We start from the raw sequence: 24,053 nt of genomic DNA on the forward strand, positions 1-24,053 counted from the left end.
ATTTTTCCATATGAATTTCATGATTGCTTTCTCTATTTCTACAAGAAATGCCGTTGGGATTTTGATTGGCATTGCATTAAACCTATAGAGAACTTTGGGTAATATCGCCATTTTGATGATGTTAGTTCTGCCTATCCATGAACAGGGTATATTTTTCCATCTTCTAAGATCTTCTTCTATTTCTCTCTTTAGGGTTCTGTAGTTTTCATTGTATAAGTCTTTCACCTCTTTTGTTAGGTTGATTCCCAAGTATTTTTTTTTTTTTGAAGATATTTTGAATGGAGTGGTTGTCCTCATTTCCATTTCAGAGGATTTGTCGCTGATATACAGGAATGCCTTTGATTTATGCGTGTTGATTTTAAATCCTGCCACTTTGCTGAATTCATTTATTAGCTCTAATAGTTTCTTTGTAGAGCCTTTTGGGTGTGCTAGATATAGAATCATATCATCTGCAAATAGTGATAATTTAATTTCTTCTTTTCCTATTTTTATGCCTTTAATTTCTTTCGTCTGTCTAATTGCTCTGGCCAGTGTTTCGAGAACTATGTTGAAGAGAAGTGGAGAGAGAGGGCATCCCTGTCTTGTTCCAGATTTTAGAGGGAATGCCTTCAGTTTTTCTCCATTCAGAATGATGCTAGCCTGAGGCTTAGCATAGATTGCTTTTACAATATTGAGGTATGTTCCTGTTATCCCTAGTTTTTCTAGAGTTTTGAACATAAAGGGATGCTGTACTTTGTCGAATGCTTTTTCCGCATCTATCGAGATGATCATATGGTTCTTATTTTTAAGTCTATTGATGTGGTGAATAACATTTATTGATTTCCGTATATTGAACCAGCCTTGCATCCCACGGATGAATCCTACTTGATCATGGTGTACAATTTTTTTGATATGTTTTTGTATCCGATTCTCCAGAATTTTATTGAGGATTTTTGCATCTAGGTTCATTAGAGATATTGGTCTGTAGTTTTCTTTCTTTGAAGTGTCTTTGTCTGGTTTAGGTATCAGGGTGATGTTGGCCTCATAGAATGAATTTGGAAGTTCTCCCTCCTTTTCTATTTCCTGAAGTAGCTTGAAAAGTATTGGTATTAGTTCTTCTTTAAAGGTTTTGTAAAATTCTGCTGTATACCCATCTGGACCTGGGCTTTTCTTAGTTGGTAGTCTTTTGATGGTTTCTTCTATTTCCTCAATTGATATTGGTCTGTTTAGGTTTTCTATATCCTCCTGACTCAATCTGGGCAGATCATATGACTTAAGAAATTTATCTATGCCTTAACTATCTTCTAATTTATTGGAGTATAAGGATTCAAAATAGTTTTTGATTATCTTCTGTATTTCTGAAGTGTCTGTTGTGATATTGCCTTTTTCATCCCGTATGCTAGTAATTTGAGTTCTCTCTCTTCTTCTCTTCGCTAGCATCGCTAAGGGTCTGTCGATTTTGTTTATTTTTTCAAAGAACCAACTTTTAGTTTTGTCAATTTTTTCAATTGTTTCTTTTGTTTCGATTTCATTAATTTCAGCTCTCATTTTAATTATTTCTTGCCTTCTACTTCTTTTGCTGTTGTTTTGTTCTTCTTTTTCAAGGATTTTGAGATGAAGTATGAGATCATTTATTTGTTGGTTTTTTTCTTTTTTTAAGGAATGAACTCCAAGCAATGAATTTTCCTCTTAGAACTGCTTTCAATGTGTCCCATAGATTCTGATATGTTGTGTCTGTGTTTTCATTTATCTCTAAGAATTTTTTAATTTCCTCCTTGATGTCTTCTATAACCCATTGATCATTCAGTAACCTATTGTTCATTCTCCAAGTGATGTATGCTTTTTCCTTCCTTCTTTTATTGTTGATTTTCAGTTTCATTCCATTATGATCAGATAAGATGCATGGTATTATCTCTACTCCTTTATATTGTCTAAGAGTTGCCCTGTGACATAGTATATGATCTATTTTTGAGAAGGATCCATGTGCTGCTGAGAAAAAAGTGTAACTGCTTGATGTTGGGTGGTATACTCTATATATGTCAATTAGGTCTAGGTTATTAATAGTGTTATTGAGTTCTATAGTTTCCTTATTCAACTTTTGTTTGGAAGATCTGTCCAGTGGCGAGAGAGGTGTGTTGAAGTCTCCCATGATTATGGTATGGTGGTCTATTAGACTCTTGAACTTGAGAAGAGTTTGTTTGACGAACATAGCTGCACCATTGTTTGGGGCATAAATATTTATGATTGTTATGTCTTGTTGGTGTATGGTTCCCTTAAGCAGTATGTAGTGTCCCTCTTTATCCCTTTTGATTAACTTTGGCTTGAAATCTATTTTATTTGATATGAGTATGGACACTCCTGCTTGTTTCCGAAGTCCATATGAGTGATATGATTTTTGCCAACCTTTCACCTTCAGCCTATGTATGTCTTTTCCTATCAAATGCGTCTCCTGTAGGCAGCATATTGTTGGGTCTTGTTTTGTGATCCATTCTACTAGCCTGTGTCTCTTAATTGGTGAGTTTAAGCCATTAACATTTAGGGTTATTATTGAGATATGGGTTGTTCTTCCAGCCATATTTGTTTATTTCTGTTACTAAACATGGTTTGTTTTCCTCTTTATTTCCCCCCCCCCTTTATTGTCCTACCTCCCACTGTTGGTTTTCATTGTTATTTTCCATTTCCTCTTCCTATAATGCTTTGGCGAGGATGTTTTGAAGAGATCGTTTTCTAGCTGCGAATTCTTTAAACTTTTGTTTATCGTGGAAGGTTTTAATTTCATCTTCCATCCTGAAGCTTAATTTCGCTGGATACACAATTCTTGGTTGGAACCCATTTTCTTTCAGTGTTTGAAATATGTTATTCCAGGATCTTCTAGCTTTCAGAGTCTGTGTTGAAAGATCAGCTGTTATCCTGATTGGCTTACCCCTAAATGTAATCTGCTTCCTTTCTCTTGTAGCTTTTAAAATTCTCTCCTTATTCTGTATGTTGGGCATCTTCATTATAATGTGTCTAGGTGTGGATCTCTTATGATTTTGCACATTCGGCGTCCTGTAGGCTTCTAGGATTTGGGATTCTGTCTCATTCTTCAAGTCTGGGAAGTTTTCTCGTATTATTTCATTGAATAGACTGCTCATTCCTTTGGTTTGGAGCTCTGTACCTTCCTGTATCCCAATGACTCTTAAGTTTGGTCTCTTAATGTTATCCCATATTTCTTGGATGTTCTGCTCATGGTTTCTTAACAGTCTTGCTGAGCTGTCTATGTTCTTTTCCAGTTGAAATACTTTGTCTTCATTGTCTGATGTTCTATCTTCTAAGTGTTCTACTCTGCTGGTAGTATTCTCCATTGAGTTTTTAAGTTGGTTTATTGCTTCCTGCATTTCTAGGATTTCTGTTTGTTTGTTTTTTATAACCTCTATCTCCCTGTATAGTTGATCCTTTGCTTCCTGGATTTGTTTGCGTAATTCATTGTCAAAGTGATCTTTCATTGTCTGATTTTGCTGTTTAATGTCTTCCTTGATACTCCAGATCATCTGAAGCATGTATTTCCTGAATTCTTTATCTGACATTCCATCTGCTGCAGCTGTTACCTCTTCTAAAGTTGCGTTGACCTGCATTGCTTGTGGTCCTTTCTTTCCTTGTCTTTTCATACTGCTTGCGTATCTTTCCTGCAGGTGCGGGCGGCGGCTCTGCTCTCTCCTTATTCCAATTGGGGTGTCGTGGCTACCACGCCGGCAGGTCACTGGGCCTGTTCTGGACGCTGGCGGCGGCTCTGTTCTGCCCCTACTCCAATTGGGGTGACAAGTGTACCACGCTGGCAGGCCACCGGGCCTGATCCGCCGGTCGGTTGCAGGTTTGCCTACCCTGCAGGCGCGGGCGGCGGCTCTACTCTGCCCCTACTCCAAATGGGGTGACGTGTCTGTCGTACCGGCAGGCCACTGGGCCTGTCCCGCTGGTCGGTCGCAGATCTGCCCACCTTTCGGGCACGGGTGGAGGCTCTGCTCTGCCCCTGCTCCAATTGGGGTGTCGTGACTACCCCGCCTGCAGGACGCTGGGCCTGTTCCTGGCACGGGCGGCGACTCTGCTCTGCCCCTACTCCAATTAGGGTGGTGTGTGTACCACGCCGGCAGGCTCCTGGGCCTGATCCGCCGGTCTGTTGCAGGTCTGCCTACCTTGGAGGCGAGGGCGGCGGATCTGCCCTGCCCCTCCTACCACGCCTGCGGACCCCTGGGCCTGATCTGCAGGTTGGTCACAGGTCTGCTCACCCTGCAGGCATGGGTGGCGGTTCCGCTCCGCCCCCACTCCTATTGGGGTCATGTGACCACCACCCCGGCAGGGCCTGATCCGGGCATGGGAGAAGGATCTGCTCTGCCCCTACTCCAGTTGGGGTGACATGTGTACCACACTGGCAGGCCACTGGGCCTGACCTGCCAGGCTGTCACAGGTCTGTTTACCTTGCAAGCGCGAACGGCGGCTCTGCCCTGCCCCTCCTACCACGCCCATGTACCACTGGGTCGCGGGTCTGCCCACCTTGCGGTGCAGGTGGCGGCTCCACTCCGCCCCCTCTCCAATTGGGGTCACGCGGTCACCACGCTGGCGAGCCACTGGGCCTGCTCCGGGCGCTGGCGGCGGCCCGGCTCCTCCCCTCTGGCTCGACGACAAATTGAGGAGACTCGGGTGTCTGTGCCTCACCCCCCCTACCAGGAGACCAACTGTTCATGTCACCGCTGGTATTGATGAAGTTCTCTCCTCTGCCGCTTTCTGATGACATCAGATCTCTGCCATGTTGGTATCCTATGCGAATGGCAGCATTTCGTTCCCCTTGCCGGGCAACCAAAGCAAAGGGTGAGTCCTGACCGTCCCTCAGCAGGACCCGGACCGAGAAGCAGTTTCCGCGGGCTCCTAGCCCCGGGCCAGGGAAGTTCCGGGAGCCGGAACTCAGCCGCTCCGTGCTCGGTGTAAGCTCCTATAAGTGTAAGCTCCAAGAAGCAGTTCCCGCGGGCTCAGTTCCGGGAGCCGGAATTCGGCCGATTATTGCTTGGTGTACGCTCTGATAGGAGCAGGGTCCAAGAAGCAGCCTCCGCAGGCTCCGTGGCCCTCGGCCAGGGCGGTTCCAGGATGGTTCCGGGAGCCGGAACTCGGCCGCCCCGCGCTCGGTGTTCGCTCTGATAAGATCAGGTTCTAAGAAGCACCCAGGCACTGAACCCTAGCAATCTGTCTGCAAGCCGCAGGCGAATTGCAGCCTGAAATTACCTGTTCTATGGCTGAATGAGCTGCGGTCAGTCGAAAACAGGTATGGTGATGTCAGCTTTCCAACATGGTGGCCGCTGGCCTCCTCTGTGGTCTGACCGGTGTGGAGAACCGAGATGGACCGCTTCCTTCCCCCGTCTCGAACCCAGAATTCAGCCCTGAGTACGGTGCTTGCACGGCTGGCAGAAACTGCAGCGCTGTATCCCTGCGTCGCTATCTCCTCGTTTCCCAGCGCGCTGCAGACTCTAGCCGCGGGGCGATTTGCTGAATAAGCAGTGTTACCCTCCGTACGACAAACCTCTCGCGTTTGAGTCCCCGTAGCCGATCCTCGTGCGATGGAAATCCTTCCTCCAGGTTCTGGAGCACCCCACTATTGCTGGAAATTCCTAACAAGATATCCTTTAGCCGTCCTGACTTGTCATACTCCCACACAGTGAAGCAGCACACGGGGGCAATGCACTCCCCTCACCACCATCTTCCTTCTCTCTGTATCTAGGTTTTGACCAATGGAAGTAAGCAGTTGTGTATTCTCTTGAGATTAGGCATGTCCTCCTTGACCCTCCTACTATTCTGCCATGTTTGCAACAGTAAACCACAGTTCCTGCTCTCCTGGAACTGGTATCTGGTTAGTGGGAAAAGACAACAAATAAATAAGCACAAGTAAATACAAAGTGTGCCAGATAGTGTGGAATGCAGTAGAGATAAAACAAGGTCAAGCAAATGGGAAGCAGCACACAAGGTAGACTTTGCTACTTATTCTGCAATATCAGAGAAGGCTACAGTGATAAAATGGTATTTGAACAAAATTTTGCATTAGTTAGGATTAGGTTTTCTTGTATATAACATCAAACCCCAAACAACATTGGCTTGTTTAAACAAGGTAGAAATTTATTTCTCTCAAATAAATTATTTGGCCCAGACTGGTAATGTGGCTCCATGGGATTGCAGAGGTCCAGAACCCTTCAGTTTATAACTCTACACAGCTGTAGTGTGGCCCTCCCGGCCCCAGATGTTGCTGTCATAATGTACCATCCATCTGCTCGCCTATGGGTAAAGAAAGCCTCCCTGGACTACAAGTAATCATACCATTTGTCCTGGATTTTACAACTCATTACTTCATTTCTCCCTTTGGTCAGGAAAAAGGGATTTTAATAACCAATTTTCCGACTATCTCATTGTACAACCTTGGACAAATTCATTGTTTCTCTTGTCCAATGAACTTTACTTTGTAAAGGAAAATTGGAGTAAACTCCCTCTTCAACTCTAAAATTGAATGACTCAAACTTAACCATCTAATTTCTTAAATTTTCACTGAAATTTTCCCATATGCATATAAGACTTGCATCACCAGCTGTCATCAAGCAGTTCAGGTATTTAATATTAAGTTTGCTTTTTATTTTAACACTTATTTTCAGAAACCTCAAAGAGAAATTATTTTGCTTCCTGACAAAATTTAAAACTAATAACCAGCATTAATTTTTCTAAGAACCTTTAAAAAAAAAATCTCAGATATGTTACCTGGAACTAGAAAACAAGGTACTGAATGAACTTAGGGACGTGTACCTTTTAAAACCTCAAAGCATATTCTAATGTACACCCCTGGTAAAGAATCCCTGAATGCTTATTGAGACTCCATACTGTTTCAGAAGTTTCCCTTCGGACAGACTTCCAGAGAACCCTTTGATTTAAGGCCCCATCATCTCATCCTCTAAATTAGCCAGAATTTGAGGCCAAAGGATTATATATTTGAGATTAAATAATAAATTTAGAAATAAATAATAAAAAAAATTTAGGCAAAATATTGTAGTACTAATAGAATTGAAAATTTGTGTATTCTCTTGAGATCAAGCATGTCCTCCTTGACCCTCCTACTAAAGTCTCATATCTACCTTCCTAAAGCACTTGGTTCAGTTACTTTTAGCTTGATTTTTTTTTCCTGATAAAAGACCTAAGTCAGGGAATTGAATTAATAACTCTTGTCAAATAGTAAATACTGTGTCAATATTGATGAGAGGCCTCACACTATTCCATGTCCAAATCGTACTGGTGAGCAGCTTCTGAGAGCTGAGACTTCCTGGAGCCCAAACTCTAGGACAGACAACTCTACCTTGGTGGATGGAATTAGTATACCTTCCTGACTCATGGTCCTGTGATAACAATTCTCGTGCTCTGTGAATTTAAGTTCTTCCCATTTCTGTAAATGTATCACTGCTGTTTTTTTACACTGAAAGATTTTCAAATTGAATATAAATGAAACTTCTAAAATGAGAGCAAGATTTACACAATAGAATTTATATGCTTTATGATAAGAACCCATGACTAACACTTCAGTGTTTCTCAGAGAAAAGTAGGTGATATTATTTAGTTCGTTTGTTCATTCATTCATTCATTCATTATTATACAAACATTTAATGGTTGCCTACTGTTTGCTGGGTGCTGTTCCAGGAGGCAGGTCTGTAGCAGTTAACAAAGCAGGCTAGCATTTCTCGTGTAGTATTCCATTCTGCAGAAGAGAAAGGAGGTGAGAGAGGCCAAGTTGAGGAAAACAAAGTGCTAAGAGGCTTCTTAACTGGCTTGAACCTGTTACTTGTTGGAACTCTGTTTCAAGATGAACTTGGTGAAAGTTATAAACTTTCTGTCTTTTTATGTATAATTTTTCTAACAAACTGAGTTAAATAGATTTTATACTGAAGTGTAGAGTTGCCCCAAAACCTGAAAGAGGAGATTTTAATTAGTTGTAACTTTGTTTAACACTGACCTATTTTTACTATCCAAAAAAAAAAGGAGGAAGCCATGTGCAAGGAGCTGCCCCACAACCCTTCTCCATGGAAATAGTCCCTAAAACACATTAATAATTTTCACAGATAAAAACCTGGAACAGAACATTAATTAGCTACACCATGACCATGCACAACAGATTCATCAAATTCCCTGTGAGGACAGTTATGGCAATTCACTAAACAAACCTCATCTTTTAAAAGCTAAATGAAATATTTCTGATTTAAAACCAAAAAAAAAAAAAAAAAAAAACAACTTTTTTCCCAGTTAGAGAATTTTTTTTTAAAGATTTTTAAACTAGAAATATGTGTTTTTCTTTTTAATTCTGAGCTCACGGTCTCTTTTCTGGTGCTCTATTTATTTCATGCTTCTCATGAACATTGTGAGCTTAATGAGCATGAAGGGGAGGCAAGAGGCTTTGCCCTCTTCTGTGGAAGTGACAGGTGGAGGAGAGAAAAGGTCAAGGATAATGAGGTCTAGGGAGCCTTATTTAGCAGGTCTTAGTGTTCAAAATCAACTTTGCTCCTTTCTTCCTTCTGTCCCAATCTCGTTTATCATTTGAGCCTGGAATATAGTTTTCTGCCCTATTCTAATCAACTCTCAAATTACCTGATGAAGAATATGGCATTCAAGAAAAGAACACACTGGGAGTTTTCTCGTTTCGGAATGGAGGCACCACAACTGAACAGTGATTAGGGCAACTCCTGAGACCTCTTCATCAATCTACTATGCGTAAACGGTTTGTTAACAATATTGTCTTATAATACCTTACTAAATTATTATTACAAAGTTTCCTCCAGTTGATTCATATGCACATCACTTGGCTAGAGAAGACACTTATAATAATTAGAAAGACCCTTCCACTTCCACAAAAGGAAAAGGAGCTACTACTTTGGAGAGGCTGCTTTCCTGCTCAAGAAACAGATTCCCTTGCTTCTTACCTGCCCTGCCCTCCCTGTTCTTTGTCCTACAGGGCAGATCATTCCTGCTCCATGCTGTCTTACGGAACAGAGACTCTGTCCCTGTGACTTCTTGTTCTACTGTCACAGGGACAGGTTTGTGTGAGGATGATGTGTAAAAATTAAGTGTCTCTTTTGAGTCGTATTGGTTTATCAGGGTAAATAATTGCCTCACATTACTGGGTTGTTTTTCTGCTCTTGAATTCCTTGTCCAGTTCTTGAAGATGAAACCATCTGAAAATATTTGTAGTGTTGACTGTGACAAAATTTGGTTTTGACTTTTAAAATTAATTCATGTGTGTTTAAGTATGGAGATGATTCTAGTTATTGGGAGTATATATTTAACTCTAGATGCATTTTTATTTGCTAACTGAACTCATCTATGATAACAAAAGTATTTCTTTTTTTAATTTTTCAATTTGTTTTAATTAGTTATACATGACAACAGAATGCATTCTGACACATTGTACACAAATGGAGCACAACTTCTCATTCCTCTGGCTGTATATGATGCAGAGTCACACCCGTAGTGTACAGAGGGTAATAATGTCAGTCTCATTCCACCATCCTTCCCATCCCCACACCTCTCCCCTTCCCTCACTCCCCTCTGCATAATCCAAAATTCCTTCATTCTTACCTACACCCCCACCCCACTGTGGATCAGCATCTGCTTATCAGAGAAAACATTTGGCCCTTGGTTTTGGGGATTGGCTTATTTCACTTAGCATGATATTCTCTAGTTCCATCCATTACCTGTAAATGCATCATTTCATTTTTCTTTAAGGCTAAGTAATGTTCCATTGTGTATATTTACCACATTTTATTTATCCATTCATCTGTCGAAGGGCATCTAGGTTGGCTCCATAGTTTAGCCATTGTGAATTGTGCTGCTGTAAACATTGATGTGGCTGTGTCACTGTAGTATGCTGATTTTAAGTCCTTTGGGTACAAACCAAGGAGTGGGATAGTTGGGTCAAATGGTGGTTCCATTCCAAGTTTTTCAAGGAATCTCCATACTGCTTTCCATAGTGGTTTGCAGCCCCACCAGCAATATATGAGCATACCATTTTCCCCACATTCTCACCGACAATTATTATTGCTTTTATTCTTGATAGTTGCCATTCTGACTTGAGTGAGATGAAATCTTAGAGTAGTTTTGATTTGCATTTGTCTAATTGCCAGAGATGGTAAACATTTTTTCATGTGTTTGTGGATTGATTGTATTTCTTCTTCTGTAAATTGTCTATTCAGTTCCTTAGCCCATTTCTTGATTGGGCTATTTGTTTTGTTTTTTTTTTGTTTGTTTGTTTGTTTGTTTGTTTTGTTTTGTTGGTATTAAATTTTTTTGAGTTCTTTATGTATCTTGGAGATTAGAGCTCTGAGGCGTGTGCAGTAAAGAATTTCTCCCATTCTGTAGGCTCTCTCTTCCCATTATTGATTGTTTCCTTTGCTAAGAAAAAGTTTTTTAGTTTGAATTCAATCCCATTTATTGATTCTTGATTTTACTTCCTTCACTTTAGGTGTCTTGTTAAGGAAGACAGATCCTAAGCTGACATAATGAAGATTTGGGCCTACTTTTCCTTCTGTTAGGCACAGGGTCTCTGTTCTAGTGCATAAGTCTTTTATCCACTTTGAGTTGAGTTTCATGCAGGGTAACAAAAGTATTTCTTGGTCTCATTAAATACTTCATAGATATTTTAATGACTAAACCATGGTTGATTATAAGATGTACCCTAATTTACCTAGAACAGTAATTTGATTACTTAGAATGCATAAATTTTTGTCCTATTAACACATTAAAATATAAGTGCATCTTTTTCTAAGTCTGTGTTCCTGAAATGATTCAGAGAGTGCCAAAGGGCTAAACTTAAAAAAAAAAAGAAAAGAAAAGAAAGAAAGTTTTAAATACCAATGCCATAAAATTTTTTTAAAAAAATGGATTGCATTATGGGAGATTATGTGACTTTCATCTTAAAATGCTATTTCTTCTTTTAATTCTAACATTTAACATGTAACCAGTTATATAAAGTATAAGCATGGATAAACACAGTCCTGAGGTCTTTCTGGGTACTAACTGCATCTCTGACACTTGATCATTGGGACAAATAATTAAAGCTTTTTATCTCAATTTCTTAATCTTTGAAATGGTAATAACAATAATTCCTGCCTTCTTGGGCTATTGTGAGAATTAAATGGATTTGTTTTTGTAATATTCTTGGATCCATACCTAGCACAGAGTAAGTGCTCAATAAATGCTTATTTATAACAGAAGCAACACCATAATACAAGAAAGTACTTTGTAATTTTACATTTCAAAGTACATTTCTTTATGTTTCTATACCCGTGGCATCTTAAATACTAAAGTAGCTCAAGTTGCTACAAGTAGAGTTTCTCTATGCCTGCGAAGATATGCATGGAATGTACTTTTCTAAAGATTTCTGGAATTTGTTTGTACTTTAGTTGTGGACATAAATCACACAACATATACCTAGATCCTTATCTCAAATAGCCAGTGGCAGAATTCTTGAGAGCAAACTATTTTTCAGAGATTTCATTATAGGATTTTATAATTTTTACCTTCAAGTGTCAAAGTTACTGCATTACTAAATAGAGAAAGAGGTTATTAAAATAAGGAAACAGCATGTGGTGCAAATAAGTGAATGTCCATTATAACTCCAAAAGAAGAGAAAGTCAGTTATCACTTCCCTGTCAGTGTCCCAGGCCCTTGGCCATTTTCCTACTGCAGCTACCTGTTGTGAGGGATGCTGCAGGTGGGAATCACCAGGCACCTTCGCTAAATTTATTACAGTGAGAGTTTGGGCCATATTTGGGGTCTCTGCTCAGCAAACATGGCTGAAGCTCATTTAGGCACTAGTGATTCTGCCTAGACAAGGTGGCCCAAACAGCTTCTTGGTTCACTTCTGTTAAGTTCACAGCTAGTCTGCATGAATTATGTTTTAACATTCCAAAGGCAAAAGGAGGATGAAAACAAAAGAAAAGACATGAAGTTTTCCTCTATGCTGGTTTCTTCCTACCGCTCCCTCTGAAACAGGGCTCCTCAACTTCAGCACTATGGATGCAAGCTGTCCAGCACTTCAGTAGGATGATTAGTGGCAACTCTGGCCACTACCTACTAAGATTATGTAGCACACACCCTCCCCCCATCACAACCAAAACTGTCTCCAGACAAAATCAACTGCAGATGAGAACCAACGCTTTAAGCTGCACTATAATAACGTGCCTGCTGTGGTTTTGACTAACTGGTTTCATCCTCCTCAGGGGTCAGTAATGAAAAGGGCCTCAAGTGCCACCTCCAAGTCTAAGTGTCCACTGCCACCAAACTATACAGAGCCAGAAACCAACATCCACGAGCATTTGTTTTGGTTTTGTTGTTGTGGTGGTGGTTGTTGTTTTAAATCCCCTACCTGGGTTATAAGGCTGAAAGAATAGTACAAACTTATGTTGGTTCAAATTGGGTGTTCCTAAAAACCTCAGTTTCAGCTGAAATAAAGGACTTTCCTAAATCAGTGCATTTGAAATAAAATTAATTACATTAGTGAAACAGCAAGTTTTAAACTTTTATTATATTATTTTGCCCCCATAGTCTTCAAGGTACATCTTCAGAAAGATATCAGTCATCTTTTAAAGTTTGCTTTTCTTCTGAAACATGCATGTAATTTCCCAATTTTAGTGATCTAAGAGTTACTGAGTTACTTTTTTTCTCTAACAGTTCTGTTCTCTCATAAATAACAGGTGACACACTCTATGCCAAAGCTTAGTTCTTTTTCTGTTTGTTTTTTTTTATATTTTTAGTTGTAGATGGACATGATATCTTTATTTATTTTTTTCATGTGGTGCTGAGGATCAATCCCAGTGCCTCACTTGTGCTAGGCAAGCCCTCTACCACTGAACCACAACCCCAGCCCCAACAAGCTCAGTTCTTTTGTTAACTTGATCTATTAAATAACGTTTATCTTAAATTCATGGTTATGGACTTTATTCATGCATGTTATTTCTGTAGAAACTGGATTATCACAAAATTATACTCAGGCTGATGTAATTGCTGGTAACTGAGTTCTCTGTGAAGATTATTTTACTATAAACTGACAGAACAGGATAAGCTGCATTTTTTTTTCCTCTAGAATATTTTACCTCCACATAAACTGTTGAATGGAATTTAGAACTCAATAAATTATAACTAACCCTAAAATGTCAACTCTTAATACCATGAAATGATGCCAAGCAATTACTGTTGTATTTTTTAACCCATTTTGTCTCAAATGTGGAACACCTGTAAAAACTTAAATATAGTATATAATATAATGTAACTATATTACATATAATAATAATAATAATAATATAGTTATATTATCATGTAATAGCCAGGCACAGTGGTACACTTTTGTGTTTCCAGTGACCCAGAAGATTCAGGAAGGAGAATCACAAGTTTGAAGCAAGCCTTGGCAACTAAGTAAGACCTCAACAACTTAGCAAGACCCTATCTCAAAATAAAAAAATAAAAGGACTGGGGATGTATCTCAGTGGTAAAGCACCCGTGGTTTCAGTCCAGTCCCCAGTAACAAAAATTATTATTATTATCATTATTATTAATGTAATAACATATAAGCACAAAATTATGATTTCCAACCTATTTTAATGTACCTATGTCAATTTCATTGAAATATTCACAGAATGGAAAACTTGGGACTCAATACAGAGAGAACTAAGTCTAAAATAGATTTTTAGCTAGTTTGAAAACTTACTGCCTTTTCAATAGTTTATGGATTTTTCAATCTACTCTTATGAAAAATAGCCATATGCAAAAGGAACACTTTTCCGAAAGATATAACAATGAATATGCTTTACATATTCTTTTGCTGTTTACCTGAATATTTCTTTTAAAGAGTTTATTTTAAAATATTTCTTAATGTTCTTTTTAAAAATATTTTTATTAGTTATTGATGGACCTTTATTTATTTATTTGTTTATATGTGGTGCTCAGAATTGAATCCAGTGCCTCACACATTCTAGGCAAGCCCTCAACCACTGAGCCACAACCCCTGCCCAATCTTACTGTTCTTGATCATTGCTTAAGGAGTAGATTTTAAGAGTTCTTGCCACAAAAAATGGCAAGTATGTAAAATAATGCATGTTAATAAGCTCAAATTAGCCATTCCACAGTATATAAATATTTCAAAACAACAATAGGGAAACTATGATCAAAGGATGTTATATGCATGTATGAAAATGTCACAAAGAAACCCATCATTTTGTACAATTAATATGTGCTAGTAATTATAAAAAGACATTTTTAAAAAATAGGTTGTGGATGATAAATAAGTACAATTTTTATTTGTCAATGAAAAAAATAACCTTGACAAATATTTCTATGGACTGTAGAAATTTTTTTAAATATATTTTTAGTTTCAATGGACATTTATCTTATTTATTTATATGCATTGCTAAGAATCGAACAGTGCCTTACACATGCTAGGCAAATGCTCTACCACTACACTATGACTCCAGCCCACTAGAAATGTCTTTATAAGTTGATAATTTTAAAAATATTTCCTTGCTTTCCTTATCTTTGTGAGTTTATGAACACACTATAGAGAAATTCTCTGAACAATTAAATTGGCAATAACCATATTTGGGCAAATTTTACATGACAACAATAATAAAACCTGCCTTTATTGACTGTTTATTTTGCTCTATACTGAATGCAATGTTTTGCCAAATTATGTTCATATGTTTCTGGTGTGTGTAAGTGCTTTTTTAAAATTAATTTTATTTTTAATAGGCAAACCATGCTTGTGTGCATTTATTAATATATTATTTTATCTATTTCTCATACAAACATAAATTTACTAAGTATGTTCATGTAATATGTTCCTCATATTACATTTTTTCTATATTATTTTAGTCCATTGGGCAGTCAATGTCTTGGGAATATCTTACAGTTGAAAAGCATATTGTCTGGCAATATTTATTGATGGATCCAAAATTTTGCTATAATATATGGGTAAAAGTTAAAAATAATACTACTATTTAAAAGAAGAGGAAGAAAAGGAAGAGGAGGAAGAAGGGAAGACATAGGAAGAGAGGCAGGCTTTAGTCTCCTTCTTGAGAGATGATTGAGACAAAATAAATGCTGAAACCCTGTGACAACTAAGGGTAAGGTGTCCAGCAACAGGTAATCAAGGGTAGGTTGCAGTGGTGTGTCACAGGTGTCCAGAGCTGGGAAAGCTCATTCAGATCTGAGGTTAGTTAGAGAAACTCCATGAACAATGGAGTTATATCATCCTCAAATAAAGTTAGGATCAGATTTGGTCTTAGGCAGTTTGTGAGTGGCCAGTAATAAAAAAGATGACATTCCAGGTGTAAGGCCAAGTGTGAGGAAAGTCCTACAGATAAGAAACCACTTCCAGTGTAACAAGTACAGCCGATCCAAGGTTCTAAATCTTACATTATTTAGTAAAGAACATAGGTTATATTCAGATTCTTTCTGATCTGAAATCAGAGAGCTTGTGAGTATTCGGGAGTTTGGAAGGAGCATAACATGAGGTGTACTGAGAAGTCAGTATAACCTGGTATTCCTTGCCTATGCTTCCAGAGATATAAGACAATTAAAAGATTATATTTTTTTCCTATTTATTCCCTTACTTAGAAGCTTATCAGACCACACTTTGCCACACAAAAGAGGCTTACAAATCAGTCATGGTAGCATACACCTGTCATCCCAACTATTTAGAAGCCTGAGGGAGGAGGGTTGCCTGAGTTGAAAAGTTCAAAGACAGGTTGAACAGCATAGTAAGAACCTGTCTCTAAATAAATAAATAAATAAATAAATAAATAAATAAATAAATAAAATTTATAGGCAGGAGCTGGGGTTGTGGCTCAGTGGTAGAGCACTTACGCAGCATATGTAAAGCACTAGGTTTGATTTTCAGCACTGCTTATAAATAAATAAATAAAATAAAGGTCCATCAACAACTAAAAAATATTTTTAAAAATTAGAGGCAAATTCGTGTCTATTTTGCTTGATGATAGCACATATTTCTGGACACCCTTCGGACACTGACATCCTATATTTCAATGTTTCTCAGCCTGTGTTAGTCAGCTTTCCATTACTATAACAAAATACCTGAGACAGTTAACATTAAAAGAGGAGGAGTTTATTTTGCCTCACAGTTTGGAGATTTCGGTCCATGGCTAGTTGGCCTCATTACTTTTGGCCCTATGGCGAAGCTATACCTCATGGCAGGAGTGCATGGTGGAGCAAGCTGTTCACCTTGTAGTAACTGGGAAGCAAAAAAGAAAAGAACGAGATGGGTGTCCTACAATCCCCTCTGAGGGCACAACTCAGTAACCTGAAGCCTCCCACTAGGCCCTGCCTCTTACTGGTTTCCACCACTTTCTAATAGCACCAAGCTGATGGTCTTTGGGGAACATTCCAGATCCAAACTAAAGCACTGCCCTTTCTTTCCCCCACCTCTTTCCAACTACTACTTCTTTCCCTCACTTTGGTTTGCCAGTCTGATACATTGCCGTTGTCTCTCTTCATTTAGAGTGATTGTTCTAAGGAGGGGTGGTCTGGGGAGGACTTGTTTCAGAATCCCAGAGAGTAGTTTGGTCCATATATCACTTGAAAGTTCCTCCTGGAAATGTTGATGTCTGTCCTTATATGGACCTTTTACTGTGTAATAATCTTTACGTATGTATTTTAAATTCCTTGCAGCTTGATATTTTTTTCTGGAGTGATATCAATACATTGGGCTGTGAATAAATTGGAAAAAAATATCTTTCTTAAATAACTTAACTTTAAAAACATTTAAATTTCTCTTTCTCTATCTCACCCTACCCTTTTTTTTTTTAATTTTATTTTTTAGATCCCAAAGTCCAGGAGTGAGGGATCTATTCATGGCCACAGGGTACTGCAACCAGAGCCATCTGCTGGTGTTCCTCAGGTCAGCCTGCGGCTAAGTCGTAGGAAGCCCTGCTTGGATGACATGAATTCAGCAGAGGATGGTGGTGCCAAGTTGGTATCCAGGTTGGCAAGTTTTCTTCCCCTACACGATTCAGTATATCAGCTCCGATATATAGACCCACATATGTAGGTGTGTCTGCATATATCGACCATGGTATCAACAGAATCCATAGATCAATATAAACATTTAAAATACACTCTAAATTTTGAGGATTTTCTAACTAATAATTCATACCACAGAAGCAATAAGAACTATTGTTTTCTGGATTGAAATACATTAGCTAGAAGGACTATGCTGAGCTCCCAATAAAGTCCAAGAATTACTTTCTGGATATCTTTTTATAGAATGTTCAGTGAAAATATTATCTATCAAAGTAGAAATCAGAGTTGTCTAGTACCAAGTCTTATAACAGTTTGAATGTTGCTTTTAAACCATGATTGTACACATTATACCTGAACGTAAACTTCTCTGGTATACTTAAAGAAAAAGGCCTTGATTTTATTTATTCCCAGCATATAGCATTTTTCCTTTTAAGAATTTTTCTTTTATGATAACTGATAACCTATTTCTAAATTCAAAAAAAATATTGTTACAAGTATTAGAGATCTCTAATGGAATTTAAAGATGCCTTAAAGCATTCAAAAATAATATAATGAAGGAGCTTAGTACTTCGGATTGCTTTATAAAAAAGATGGAACTTAAGCTGTATCTCAAAAGATGAAGATGAATGAAGTAGGAAGAGAAAAAAGACCAGAGTATTATAGATAGGCACAGTTAGGAGTCATAATGACCACATTAGAAATAGCAAACTGGAATTAGTTGGAGATAAGGCTAGAGTCGTGGAGGGAGGCCAGGTCATCCAGTCCTGGGATTGCCAGGTGCACTGTTATTTATTTATTTATTTATTTGACACCAAGGATTGAACTCAGGAGCACTCAACCACTGAGCCACATCCTCAGCCATATTTTATATTTTTTATTTAGAGACAAGAGCTCACTGAGTTGCTGAGTGCCTCACTTTTGCAGGCTGGCTTTGAAATCATGATCCTCCTGCCTCAGTCTCCCAAGCCACTGAGGTTGCAGGCATGCTGTCAGTCTTTTATTTTATTATTTATTTTATGATTGGCAGTCAACCCTCTGGTTCCAGGAACTGCTTTAAAGCAGGACATACATCAATGGACAAAGCTGACCAGGCCCCTGTGTCTATGAGCCTGACATTCTAATGAGGAAGACTGTAAGGCCCAGTAGAAAAATGCGTGTGATAAGAGGACTTCATATCTGAGGGAATTAAGAAGCTATATCAGGTTAATAGAATAGACTAGTGATTCTAATGCAGAGAGTCAGGGAAGGCCTGAGCTGAGGTGTCAGGAGGAAGGAGTCGGTGAAGATAAAGGAAAGAGCTTCCAAGCAGAGAATATAGCAAATACCGAAGAACTAAGGCAGGAGAAGCTCGGCTTCATCCTGCTGGTAACAGAAAGAGAATGGAGGTGTGAGCTGGGGAGAGGTGAGGGGTACCATGGAGAGTCAATGTGTTAGGAGAATAGTGTTCCATCAGCTGCAGGATGCACTCGAGGAGGGCACCAACCCTTCACACAGGGGCCCTTGGGGGACACATCCATATCCCAGCAGGGAAAATACAGGTGGTCTAAGAGACGAAGCTAAGCCAATCAGATCATGAAAGACGGTGTCCTGTTCCACATTGAGGAGTTTGGATTTGCCTCTTGAAATGATGATAGAAAAATAAACCAGAAAACGACCTGTATTTTATAAAAGACCCTGTGACAGCAAAAGGAAAGATTAAAGGGAATAGTAAGGTGGGTTGGGAGACCAGCAAGGACGCTGTTGGGTCAGTTCAAGGCAGAATAAGAGCCTTCATTAAGTCACTGTTGGTTACTGGTGAGGAGGTGTAACTAGTCTTTGTCCCTTGAAGAAAAGGGGAAGAATGGTCTGTTGCTTAGAGGACAACTTGGAGTTGGAGTGTTTGGGGTTTTTGTTGTTGTTGTTGTTGTTGTTTATTTGTTTGTTTATGTTTTCTTTGTTTTGTTGAGGAATTAAAATATTGTGATGAATGAAAGGTAGGCAAGTTTGTGAGCTAAATTGTCAGGGTCAGTGGAGAGAAGGAAGCTGCCAGAGATGGAGGACCTGGAGGAGGAAACCCAGAGACAGCAGGTGTCCACAGAAAGTGGAGGAGGAAGCTCAGTGGAGGAGTTAGCTTTGGCAAGGAAAAGTGAAGGAAATAAGGGGCACAGATAAAAAACACTGGCCTTTTGAAAGTTTCCTCCCAAATTTAAAAACCAGACTTACATAGCTGGGGGCAAGGGTAGATGCTGGTTAGTATAGATGCTGTCTTAATCACTCTTATAAAGAATGATGTCAAGAATGTCTTGAGTGAAATAATGAAAAACATTGCAGACATTTCTTGTTTGTATCCTTTTTATTTATCCAATCTAAAAATGAAAAAAAAATCTGCTTCTAAAGGTAACAAGAGTTTTGGGTTTGGTGAATGAATTTGTATTTCTGAGAAACAAACCAGCAAGTGAGATTAGGGAGGAACAGCATAGCTAACCATTGCTCTAGCCACTATTTGTTCTTGTGGTCAGCACGGCATAGCCCCTGTTAAAACAGATTCATATTTGGATTTTCCAACTTTTTGAATTATAGCCAACCTTATCTAGAACCACATTGTTCATACTTAAACTTGTACCACTCGCAAATACTTGTTCACTTCCTGTCTATCCATAGACCTATCATTATCTACAGAGATATCTTTACATTTTACTTTTTATTTACTTCCGTGTGAGATAAATTATGAGACAAATTATCAAAAGACAATTGAAGATCATACAGATCAACTTAACTAAAAATAAATCTTAAATCCTTTATACATCTTTACAGTAACAGAATAGGTATCATGATAGTTTTCATTTCTTCAGAAATGAATTTATGAAGATGTTTTCATTTGTAGTTACTTACCAGAACAAGTTATTGTCTAGTTTGTGCATATTAAATTAAAAAATAAATGCAAGTGTGTGTGTGTGTGTGTGTACGCGTGTGTACAAAATGCACATACCCCACTTTCTCTAAGTCCTCTCACTTTTTTCCTTTAAAGTTTATTAGTTGCCCTAGTCTTAGAAGTTGGCAGTGTGTGTGGAATACATTGTTTTACTCCTGTTCTTGGATGTGATATTTGCTTTGGCTTACCAACTCTTTTTCAAGGAATTGTCCCGAAGCTTTTAAGCTTTTCCTAGTATTCAGGGGTTTTTTTTAATTGCTCTTTTTAAAAGCAGGGGAAAACTCAACAACATTCATTTTTGTTTGGTCTATGATCTGATAAGTCTCATTTATTTCACAAACAAGCAAACAAAATCACTGTGTTTACAATTATTGAAATCAGTGTAATACTGATTTCACACACAGACTTTGGTTTTCAGCAGAGGAACCCTATCAGTTAAAAACACAGATAAGACCAGGAAAGAAATATCCTTTCAGTGCTGAAATTTCCTGAATGATGACGTGTCCTTTGATTTTTCAACTGGCAGGTTAAAGGTCGATTTCTAGTGCTTTTGAGAAGTAGTTTTTGGCTAATAGCCTGTTTTTGATAATTTGAATTCTATGGATTTCAGAACTTGTCATATTTTGTTTCCAGATTGACTTGTTTCTGTTTCTCCTTTGTTTCAAACCTTATATTTGTCTCATTTCTTCTTGAGATGTAATGAAAGCATGAATTTTATCAACAAGTATTTACTATTTTCCTGCTCTTTAGATATTGGCTATAAAAATACAAACTTAAAGGAGTAATTTATTTTGAGAGGAGCTAGATATCACTTATTACTTGTTGCTGGTTTCTTAGACTATCATTCACAGAATAACTTTTTTTCCCTGTCTTTCTATAACTGTTCAAAATTGGCATTGAAGACGTGATCACAGGAGCAATGTTTCCCTAATCCCCTTAGAAGCTTTCACTCACAATTAGAATGGCTTCAAGAGAAAAGCAAAAGAATAAATATTTTTGATGATGTAAGAGCTCAGCCAACAATCAATATATTTTATATTGAATTCAGAGCCAAAAGTGCTTAGTGACACATTCATTGCCTTCAGTGACAGCACTAGCTAATCTTTCTGCATCACCTAAAGCCAACAACAGCAATTCCTGTAATACTGTGAAGAATTCTTTTCTCTTTGTAATGAAAGCATGCATGTTACTAAAATTCACAGTAGATTGAAAAGCATAATTAAATCCAACATATCTGGGTCAAAAGATTGTGTTCCTGTCTTTCTTTCCACTGTAAATACCATGTACATGTTTGCTAACTTCAGAGGCACAGGCAGAAATGAGTTATTGGACAGATGCATCTTCATGAGCAAAGCTTGGACTCCTTCTCACTAACCAAGATATTCTTACCTTATTCCTATTAAAGGTACTGAGAGAAATGATCACAAACCTAGACTGCAGCAGGTTCTAAGTAGTATTTTTAATTTTTTTTTTTTCTGGAAAGAGAAGCTATATACTTATCCTTTAAAAAGGAAAGAAAAAATTCCAAATTATATGCAAAGGTTTGAAATGTTAAAATGATTTGAAACTTTAGGGAATGGCTATCTCATTTTCCACTTTAACAAATGAAATAGACAAATGATCATTTTTGTGCATTTCTAGTACTGTAATATAATACTTCTCTTAATGTTTTTAAATTTTAGAGTTTACATAGAGAATATGGTTAATATTTTTAGTTTTTTAGATTTTAAATTTTAACATCTAAACTTATTTAGATGTTAAATAAATTTATTATATTTATTATTTTATCTGAAATATATATATATTTCCTTAAATGTGTGATGTCCTTAAAGACTCAAGGAAAATCTCTAGTTTTATTCCACAAGTCTGGGTAAAGTCAGAAGAGACTATATGGTATCTGACTCTAATTATGTGAAATGTCCAGAAAAGGCAAATTTATAGAAACAGAAAGTAGATTTATAATGGGGCTGATGTGTGGAAATACTTATTAATTTAAGTAACCTGAGGGATCTTACTTGTGAAGATATAATGTTCTGAAACTGATTTATAGTGGTATTTACATCACTTGGTAAAGTCACTGAAAAATCATTGAATTGAAATAGGTAGATCCTGTGATATGTAAACCATACCTCAATAACACTGTTTTTAAAAATACACAGGGGGCTGGGGCTGTAGCTCGGTGATAGAGCGCTTGCCTTAGCATGTGTGAGGTACTAGGTTTGCTCCTCAGCACCACGTAAAAATAAACAAATTTTAAAAAAATACACACACAGGGTTAGTGGTATAGCTCAGTGGTAGAGCATGACCTAGGCCCTGGGTTTGATCCTCAATACCAAAATAGAAAGAAAGGAGAAGAAAGTCATTTGATGGCAAATTACTAAAATGCAACCGTTGTTATGAGTGAATGCTATCTGCAGAAAGAGTTGTATTTGTTAAATTTTAATATAATTTGCTCCTACACACTTTCTTCAAAAATAATAGAGCATGGTGGCAGGCATAAAGGTCAGGTCCTCCTAAAAGGTGATTCATGAGGAGGAAGAGGGAAGAGAAGCCAGCCACTTGTTTTCACATCCTGAAAGGACTCCAGCTTGCAGCTTCCTGTGCCACAATCGAGTTATTGAAGTGATTAGTTTTTCAGGGATATATTTGAACAGAAAGGAAGAACTATAATATTATAGGAGTTACACACACACACAGACACACACACACAGACACACACACAATCCTAGGCCCACTGTTCATAAGTGGAAGACTTGACTGATATGGTACGAGGATTAGGGTGAACTTTGTGAATCTAAGAAAAGTGAGTGTCATTAGGGCTGAGCATCAACAGACGTTCATAGTCTCCTTTCTAGGCAAGACTCTTCTAGATACTTTGACAATTAATGAAAGTTTTACAGTTGGCTCTTACATAAAGAGACCAGGTGTTAATGAACAATTAAAATGCTTTCATTTTTTTCTGATGGACATAAATCATTTACCTAAAATAACACAATTAATATAGAGTTAAAGAAAATATCCTCACTTCGTGTGGCAGATATGTTCTTAATTTGATAAATAAATGAGGGAAATGATAACAAATCACTTTTCAAGGTATATTGAAAGCACATCTTAAGCAGGGAGAGTGCCCTGGTTGAGAAGTGCTTTCTGACCTATTTATTCCTTTTTTCCCCCAATGTCGTAGATACCTAGGGAATACATTAGAGAAATGTAGACCGTCACTGAGGAGGCTAAAGCTCCCGTTACTCCTCGGTTCTCTCATACACCTCTCTCCCCCATAGGTAACTGCTGTTATGGGTTTGGTTCTGTATTCTTCCAGACATTTCTTTGTTTTCACACATGAAGATATTCCACACATTTTTTTTCCACTTAAAAAAAAGAAAAACAACATACTTTTCACCACACTGAATGCTGAAGGTTTGTTGAAACGTCCCCTACTTCCTGTCTTGCTTCCTCCTACTAGAATGTTCTTCCCCTTTCCTTGCCTGCCAGAGTCAGTGTTCTCCCAGACTCCTTCCCTGGTAGCCTCTTCCCCCTCTGTCCACTTTCTCATCCCAGGTGAATTTAAGTGTCACAGAATGATAATTTCCAAATCAGTAGCTTGGCTTCGGCCCATCCCTAGGTCTCCAGTGCCTGCCTGACAATCTGCACTCCAGCATTTACCGTAAACTCACCTCACACAGATAGAACTCATTTTCTCATCTTTTCCTCTTATTTCTGCTGTATCTTTCTTTCTCCCAACTACCAGGCTCAGTCCTTTCGTATCATCAGTTACGGGATCTTGTTAGCCTTTCTTTTTCAGTGCCTCCAACATCCCTCTCCTCTTTTTTTCTTTTTTTTCCCTTCATGACCTCAACCCTAATTTAGGCTTCTGTCACCTTGTGGTTAGATGATTACTGCATTTGCTGCAGTCCACCAGCCAACTGGATTAATTTTCTCCACACAGGTCATTCCCATGTCTCTATCTCCGGGTCCTGAGTCTATTATATGATGGCTTGAAGATTCATTCCTCCTGCCCAGAATGCTCTGCTGAGTGTTCCTCATTAGTCACCGACCAGCGGGAATGACTTCCCATTCCCTCAGACAACCC

At 38.3% G+C, this 24,053-nt stretch overlaps 1 protein-coding gene across 7 annotated transcripts in view; it reads left to right on the forward strand.

Annotated features, from left to right (window-relative positions):
• The window catches only part of Fam13a (family with sequence similarity 13 member A), a 362,563-nt gene that overhangs the window by 223,247 nt on the left and 115,263 nt on the right, over positions 1-24,053 (forward strand). For all 7 annotated transcript variants that reach the window (XM_046459235.2, XM_046459236.2, XM_046459234.2 and 4 more), the window contains one exon: positions 16,853-17,013. In XM_046459235.2, coding sequence (XP_046315191.1) covers positions 16,853-17,013 — 161 coding nt within the window. The remainder of the gene's footprint in view (positions 1-16,852; positions 17,014-24,053) is intronic.

Source organism: Marmota monax, unplaced genomic scaffold (assembly GCF_021218885.2).
Source record: "Marmota monax isolate L192 unplaced genomic scaffold, Marmota_monax_Labrador192_F-V1.1 WCK01_AAM20220418_F8-fsc00002, whole genome shotgun sequence".
Classification (NCBI taxonomy): domain Eukaryota; kingdom Metazoa; phylum Chordata; class Mammalia; order Rodentia; family Sciuridae; genus Marmota; species Marmota monax.